Source organism: Galeopterus variegatus, unplaced genomic scaffold (genome assembly GCF_000696425.1).
Source record: "Galeopterus variegatus unplaced genomic scaffold, G_variegatus-3.0.2 Scaffold2042, whole genome shotgun sequence".
NCBI classification, from domain to species: domain Eukaryota; kingdom Metazoa; phylum Chordata; class Mammalia; order Dermoptera; family Cynocephalidae; genus Galeopterus; species Galeopterus variegatus.
The window spans coordinates 171,572-180,152 of record NW_007728153.1 but is presented as its reverse complement, the minus strand read 5'-3'; the positions used below and the strand labels follow the sequence as shown (position 1 = coordinate 180,152).

At 46.1% G+C, this 8,581-nt stretch overlaps 1 protein-coding gene across 1 annotated transcript in view; it reads right to left on the bottom strand.

Moving 5' to 3' along the window:
• Positions 1–7,484, bottom strand: part of GRP (gastrin-releasing peptide) — an 11,200-nt gene extending 3,716 nt beyond the window's left edge. The window contains exons 1-2 of the mRNA XM_008580178.1: positions 7,217–7,484; positions 1,864–2,087 (exon numbers count right to left, since the gene is read on the bottom strand). Coding sequence (XP_008578400.1) covers positions 1,864–2,087; positions 7,217–7,355 — 363 coding nt within the window. The 5' untranslated portion in view covers positions 7,356–7,484. The remainder of the gene's footprint in view (positions 1–1,863; positions 2,088–7,216) is intronic.
• Positions 7,485–8,581: the final 1,097 nt, after the last annotated feature.

Here is an 8,581-nt window from a genome sequence, read left to right as displayed (position 1 = left end):
TGCTCGAATCAGATAATTAGTATATTCGACATTATACAATATAATAGTTTTTGGGGCCCTTTTCCAATTCCTTCCTTTCCCCCCCCCCCCGTATTGGTTGGTTTAGTCCAGATTTTCTTTCTGAATAAAAGCTACTAAAGACTTTTTCTCTAGGGACTTAGTGCGACAAATGAATTTGTAGGTTGCATTTAGCGTGTAAAATCCACAGTGGACCAAAGGGCAGTGAAACATAAAGCCTTCCTCCAGAGAAGCCAGCTGAGCCTTGTCAAAGTCAGCCCTGAGCCTCTGCAAAGGGATCTGTCAAAGAGTTAACCACCATGAAAGAGTGAAGGAGCGAAGTGTCCAAGCTCTGTGAGTGAAAAGCAATTTTATTGTCAGAAACAGTGAGAAGCAAGGCCTGCTACTGCATCCTGCATCCTTCATATTTATGATCACTGAGGACCATTTTCTGGAAGTCGTCTTGCATGGCACAGACTGTTGGAGGCAGACTGAGCACAGGCTCTTGTCCTAGTTTCCCCAATGAAAATCTCTGTGACTAGTCTCAGCTTCCTCACCTCTAAAATAAAGAGATAATAGAACCTTCCTCCTGTGAGCATAAGCCAAGAAAATGGAGGTAAACTGCATAGCTCACTGTTATAAGAAATGTTCAATAAATCTATCCACTATTTTTTAAAATTATTATCATTTTTTTTTTTTAAAGATGACCAGTCAGGGGCCGGCCCGGTGGCGCACTGGATAGTGCGCCGCTTGGGAAGCGCAGCGGTGCTCCCGCCCGAGGGTTCGGATCCCACATACAGACCGGTTCCCGCTCACTGGCTGAGCGAGGCACGGGAGCGACGACGAGGGTTGCAATCCCGTTGCCGGTACCCGGTCTGGTACAGGGGCAACACTGAGGGTTGCGATCCGTTGCCGGACACGGAAAAAGACAAAAAAAAAAAAAAAAATGACCAGTCAGGGGATCTTTTTTTTTTTTTTTTTTAAAACAGTCAGGGGATCTTAACCCTTGACTTGGTGTTGTCAGCACCACGCTCTCCCAAGTGAGCCACGGGCTGGCCCCAAACTAGCTGTTATTATTATTGTTATTGAAATTATTATTTTTGGCTTTTATTATAAACTTCAACGAAATGTCTTAAAAGTTAGTAATAATCATTTCATTACCAGTTGCTAGCTTTCTTCCTATAAATTTTATTCTCTCTTTTATCCTGTTTACTGTCTTTGTATCTAAACATTGCCAGCTTGGTATAATTATTTTTTCCTATCCTCAATAAAGTTATATACAAGACAAATCAGTTGACCTCGGATATGGTCATCAAGTTTTGAGTTATTAGGATGAAACCTGAACTAGGTAATCTTGGAACAAATACAAAGAAATACTACTTTGTATGAAGTAGCAAACAAGAACATTCTCTCCTGAAATTGTCTACAAATAGGCTTTTCCTTCCACTAGTGTTCATCAAAAATAAAGATATCTGTAGACCCTCAGGGATTTAGTCAAATAGTCTATGGCCTCACTATCAGAACATTCCGGTAGGGCCTGGCAGTACAAAAAAAAATCCTACTAATGGGTAATTTTGAATAAACATGATTGCTAGTAAAACTCATATATTGGAGGTTGGAACCAATGCCCTTTTGATGTGCTAAGAGGAAAAATAAACTTACATCAAAAAGAAAAAATAGCATGAAAATTGTCTACCAATTTGCTGAGCATATACTGCTGTTAGCCTGATGCAGAGGCTGTGAAGGCTTATATCATAAACAATTTTATTCTTCTCTGGTTAAACGTCCCCTCCTTTCAACTCTCCCCAAACACCTCCCACCCCACCTCTCAAGTATGTTTGCTTTACCCTTGCATTTTGAACCTACATCTTTAAAGTTGCTGCTGTCCTCTGAATCCCAAGTAGACTGGCGCTCGCCCAGGGGATGGAGATGAGGTGACTGCCAGCTTCTGTTCCTCTTTGCTTCTATGAGACCCAGCAAATGCTTTGCGGCTTCTTCCCATTGAATGTATCCCCTTAGCTGCTGCTTCAGGCTCCCACCCTCATAAACATATGGGAACTCTCCTGTGCTCTTTTTTCCCATTAAGTGTCCTGTAAACAAAACAAAAATGAACAAAACAGAATGCCACAAATTTAACCAAGGGGAATGAATGAACTAGAAATTACAAAGGACACCAACTATGTTTGTGCTTCTTCTTCCCAAATGCAGAATAAATAGCATTTTATTATTTGGAGTTAGTTCATAAATGACAGACAGACTTTGCTCCCTGTTCAAAATGTGCAATGAGCTGGACAGAATTCAGAACTGCAACCCAGCAGCCCTGGGTATGGTTCCAGCACCTCTACTAACTAGCTTGGCAACCTCTGCCAAGGCATTTAGCAGCCCCGGGCTTTGTTTTTCTTGACTATAAAATGAATAGGGACGACTAGATTAAATCTAAGAAACCTACCATATCTAAAGTTCTACTATCAATTCTATGTGCACAAAATTCTATTCCCAGCTGAAAGATGGAGTTTAAACATCTTCAGCCAATTTTGAATTGCTGCTGAAAATAAAAGTCTTGGTCCTTTTCTTTGTGTGATTAAAAAAAAAAAAAAAAGTGTTGCTTTCCTCTTACGTGTAACACAAATGTACCAGAAGAATTTTTCATTTAAACTTTCTCAGAATTTTAGCTGAGATTGAATCTAGAAAACATCACCTAGATATTACGTTTTGTTAAGAGTGTAATGAAAAACAAGTCAAAAACATGTTCTGATCAACACTCCCCAGCCACATAAATGCAGTATTTTCTCTTGGATGTTTGAAATGGTCAGTGAAAGTCTATCAATGGCTCAGGGATGGTGCCTGTCATATAAATAAATAAAACTGCTGTTAAGGAGGCCAAACCACAAAAGCAAGGTAATTCATGCATACAAGTGAGGATAACATAGGGTCAGAAGTGGATATAGAATTCAAGATCTGCTTTCTTAACATGCTAGCCCATTGCTTAAATATACTCTTGTGATCTTATTTACATTCTGGAATTGATTTTCACCAGCTTTCTGTAATTGGGCTTTATAGCAACTTTGGAACTTCTAACATCAATAGAACTATGGTGCTTTCAATTTAAAGCACACAAGGAAAAAGGTCTTTGTGGTTCCAGCGTTGACTGGCATTAGAAGTATTTAAAGCGATCATCATGGGAATTTAGTCACTTCAAATTGAAAGAGGCCTCTTCCCAGCAGTTCTATCCACAAACAGAACGGCCCTTGCTGTAACTGTATTTCTTTCATGTGTATTGCAATTTACAGTTTACACAGTTTTAAAATGTGGACTATTGCATTTGATCCACCCCATAATAGGTTTGGAGAAAATGAGGCTTGGCAGAGGTCACACAGATATAAGCAAAGATCTTAGGACTAAAATCAGCTCACAGTATAGACTTATTATTCTGCTTTGAAGTGTCTTTTAACTTCCTAAGAGCATAAGGTAGCTAAAAATCATTGTAGGGTCTGGAAATAAGGATAAAATCTACTACAGGCTTTCTAATGTTATAAAAAGAGACTGACTATATATCAGTATATTGTGACTCATTATGTGACTCAGAAAAATTAATTCTGTGAGCATTGGGGAGTCTTAAAGTGAGGTTTTACTGCATCGCAGTGTGAGCACTTCTGAGGTTGCCTATAACATGACACAATATCATGAAACAATTTCAAGACCCTGTTGAGGATACTGTTCCAATGGAAGGAATAGAATTCTGAATGAATGGCTCCTTGCTTATCTGCTTGGCCAACTCGGTGCCCAAAAATCCGCTAAATAACCTTGCTCTCAGCCATAACAGTGATTATGTTGCACAACTTCCTAGGAAGTAGTGATGTATTTGGCTTTATTTACATGGAGGAAATTGAATCATGATGATTGGAAGGCAGGATTAGAACCCTGATGTTCCCAGTAATGACCTTGGTCACTGTTGCACTTCCTAATTGCCTATCATCTCTTATTATTCTGGAAATAAGAAATGAGTTATTTTATTGCCAATGAAGCAGAGAGGTAATGGAGATATTTTTACAAATAAGAACTTCATTTTGGTCTTGCCTGAATAATTTTGTGGACTTTTCTAAAATGGGAAGATAACATCATCCTTCATTCTATGATTGATTTAACATTGATCCTTGTGATATTGTACTGCATTTTAATACTTGCATATATCGGGTGTGTGTGGTATTCAGCTTCCCACCCCTAGATCCACAGACTAGTTATTGAGGAAAGCATGCCGTCCTAAAACATCCCAGGGGATCACGCATACCCAGGGTCCCTTTTCACTTTTGAGCTGGCTACTGTCAACCAAGTTATTGTCTCCATGACAACATGGATGCTATGCCCACTTCCTCTTCTCCTCACATCACAGGTCATGTGTCCATATCATGATAACAGAGATCTCAGCATAAACAAAAGACAGGCATTTGAAAAAATAAAACCTGACTCAGAGAAAAAATGCTTTTGTCCTTTTTAATTACTTAAAGAAACCACTAAATGGCAGGTTTGAAAGATAAATAAATATTTTTTGAAGTCAAAATTTGAAAATTACCCTGATTTAGGAAAATATACACTGAGATATAGATTTAAATGTTGAGTACTTCCAAGAACTAGTTTTTCTGGAGCCTCACTGAAAACTATATTTCACCGTTTCTAGGGCAGCACTACAAGGTCAAGCCAATCTGTAGCTGAATACTGGTGGTTCCAAATTCAATCTCCTGGGACATGCCTCACATCAAAATTAGAGTCACAGCTAACATTTTGTGGGAGTACAGGGAATAGTCACCAGTGTCAGTATTGACATATACAGTGTTTTCATGACACACACAAAACATATCCATGAACATCAAGCCAGATAAGAACCTGTGAAGCTTTCAAGCTGTTGACTTATCTTCCGTTGCCGCTTCGCTCAGCCACAAGAAGCAATTCACTTCACACATTTGCAGATGTGTGCTGACAGCTTCCGCATGGACGGTGATATGCAGGTTTCGTTTGATGTGATTAAAACTAAACCTCGCGACTTTGGTGATTGGGGGGTAGACGTTTGCTTGGGATGACTGAAAGCTAAATTTAAAATCTAACAACGTCATTCCCCTTGTCAATGCTCCTGTTCCAACAGAGGGCATGTCTACCCAAAGCAAACTTCTCCTCAACCACAAAGCAATGTTAGGCCCAGATGTGATTTTCCGCTTCTCCTACCTCTTTCCCTTGCTCTTCCCCAACTCTGCACAGTCAGTAAAGGGAGAAAAAGGAAAAAGAGTTCATCTGAGAATAAATAAGAAAATCATATTTGGGGTTGCCACTAGCTGATATACTTTTGAGTTCAGAATGCCCAAATACCACCATGAAGGGTCATTAAATTCCAGACACCCTAAATACCTGGGGACATACGTGCTCCAGCAAATCAGCGCTGTCTTAGCTTGCACTAGAAATAATACGATGCTGGCTTCCCAGCTAACTCTGTCGTCCTCCTTTTGGCCTACAAGGGTTACCTAATGATAAGCCTTTTAAGCACAAAAATATAGATGAGCAGAAAGAGGCTGGGAATCTGGAAGTTTCATTCTACCTTTCCAGCCAGTGGCTGGACCAGACAATGGCCACTTGATTTTAGCTCCCAGAAACTCTTTTTTAAAAGTATCAATTCTGAGTTTGGATTTTTCAACACCATCTAAGTACCCTTCATTCTTAAAATGCAGGGTTTCTTGGCTTCCCCCATGCCAACCTCTCCTCTCCACACCAGACTCCTGGGTTCCTCGGGTCCCTCAGCGATCACAAATCTTCTCATCCCCGGACTGTCAAGACTTGGAAAATGATTCTTTTAGCGACAACGAAAACTACTGTATTGCAACCCGAGCTCTCACCTCTCAGACAAAAGCACACGCCACACGGAGGAGCTGAGGGCGCTACGGTTCCAGCCTCACTCTTTCCTCACCATTCTTCCTCGTCTCTGCACTGAGATTCTGTATATTGATTGATATTTGAATTAGCTAGTACCTTTCTAATACACTGTTCCTCGCTCCTAAGTAGATGATTAAGGAAATAGTAACACACACACACACACACACACACACCCCTACCTTAAATCTCGTTAGAGATCTTACCAGCTTCCCAGGAAATGATGGGGTTGTGGTAGTTGGATTTGGGGGACGGGGGTGCTGGTTCTGAGAAAGTTAGACTCTTTGCATTTGACGGAGGCTATGCTTAGAGAGGCGGAGAGCCCGGGGAGATGTTGGGTGAGCGCGAGGCTGGCCGGCTGCTACTTGCGTCCCAGCTGCGCGAAAGCGGGCGCCCTCCCCACCCGCCGCGTGGCGGTCCGGTTCCGAGTACCGGGACGAGGGAACCTCCAAGCCCGTGCCGGGAGAGCCGGACTTGGCAGATGGAATGGGAAAGGAGGTAGGGCAGAGGGTGAAGTCGTGAGTCTAGAGAGGAGGAGAAAGAGCAGCAGCTCAGGGGTCAGAGAAGCCGGGATGAGCTTGGAGAGCAGGCGCGACTCCCAGAGCTCCGAGTCTACTGGCTGGAAAGAGGGAGGGATGGGCAAAAGGGCAGGGAAAAGAATATCGCTGCAAAGGGAAGGGAAGGTCTGAGAAAAATCAGAAGAGCAGAAAGAGGCAGGATTCAGGCACTGCTCTCTAAACAGATTTGAAACCCAGGGCGGGAGCGCTGCGCGCCAGGTCCCCACACCTGTGGCTTTGCCGGGCGCAAAGGCGCAGCCTGGATTCCAGCCCACGACGGTCGGAGTCAAGGCCGCCGGGCTGGGCCAGGGTTCCGAGACGCACCCGGAGGACCCCGCTCCCCAAAGTTGTTCAAGGAGAGAACAGTGCCAGACAGGGTTGAGATTAGGTGAAAAAGGAGGCGTTGGGCAGGTGCGGAGGGAAGGAGATCTTCACATAGGGTTGGGGTTTTTTGGAGAGCTGTGCGCGGGCTGGTGTGCCCTGGGGAAGTGGGGTTTGCGGTGTGGACACAGACTGAAAGCCAGCGGGAAAGGACAGAGGCTGGTGAGGGGCCGATGGGCTTCCCAGGATGGGGAAGGTGGGGTGGAGTTTTAGGAGAACGGCCTAGGTGTTTCGGTAGAAGGGTCGGAGCAAACCCAACCCCGAAAGCTAGTCCCCGGAAACGCTGAGAGATGGGGAGACAGGTCCCCTCCGGCTGGCGGATACCGCCAAGGTCAAGGGCGTGCGGCTCCCGCGGGCCGGACACTCACCCACAGCCCAGTGGTTGCCGCGCGGGTACATCTTGGCCAGGACGGTCCCTCCGCCCGCCGGCACCGGCGTCGCTGGCCCCCGGGGGGCCTGGCAGAGGACCAGCGCCAGCAGGACTAGCCAGAGTTCCAGGCCGCGCATGGTCCCGCGGGAAGCCCCAGGAGCGCCGCGGCGAGGCTGGGCGAGGCTGGGCAGGCGGTGCGCTCTCCCGGTGGAGCAGCGACGGGAGGACCAGGACCTCGGAGGAGCTCGGTCGCGGCCGCCAGCACCACTGCTGCAGCCTCCACAAAGGCACGGACTTTATATGCAAGCCCAGGCGGGGGGGCTGGGGGCTCGTCGACCGCGGACCCGAACGCTCTGACGTCTCCCTATAGCTAGCCGGGGCGCTGGGACGCCCGGCCCGGAAAACCATCCATCTGCCCGCGAGTGATGGAAAGGCTGAGTGTACGCGGCCCCCTCTCCCTTTCCCACATCGCATCAATTCCTCCCAGCCTCGACGCCTTCGCTCCAGCACGATTTAGTGAACTCCTGCCTCTCCAGCCTCACCCGGGCGCCTCCTGCGTTAGGTGCTTTCCGATCCCCCAAGGGGCAGCGGCGACCCCGTGGCCTGATCTCAGGGGGTGGAGAGGGGCGAGCACGAAGGATGGATGCTTTGGGGCTGGGCTTCTCTGGAGAGCGTTGGAACCGTGAATGCGACGGACTTCTGATCCATCCCCAGTCCTTTCGCTCCATGGACCACCTCCTCGCAGTCCCAGCCCATAGACTTCGGACCCTGCCTCCTTCCTGCAAATCTCTCCTCCACCTCACCCTTGTCTTCTCCACCAGCAGCAGTGCCCTCACCCCACCCTGCTTTTCCGAGGTGCCCCTGCCCACTTGTACGGCGAGATGGAGGATGGAGCTAAAGACATGCTCTGTGAACAGAGCTAAGTTTGATTCTACACATGGCCCCTTTCACAAGCACACTGCTTCTGTGTAAAAGACGAGGGAGCTGCTTTTATGCCGCCGCCCCGAGGCTACATCCCCAGAAAGCTCAAACTGTCCCTAAACTGCTGCGTACACACCTCCCTAGAGTTGCTCAACTTTCCTCTTCTCCTCTGTTTTCAGATCTAAAAAATGGTCACCAGCCCAATTCCCAAGGTTCTAAATGCCATGGATACAAAGGGGACAGGCACCATAGCAATGCGACAATAAATAGAAGCTGGTAGGATGCTGTTGCCCACGTTTTGGCTGCAGAGCTGGTCGTGTGGCTGTGTTTGGAATAGGAGAGGTCTTTCCCTCACCAAATGCTGGTGAACTGCTTCCTTGGTGAGCCTAGCGTTCCATGTCAACACCGTGTTGATACTGATAAAATCAATGTACACTTTTGT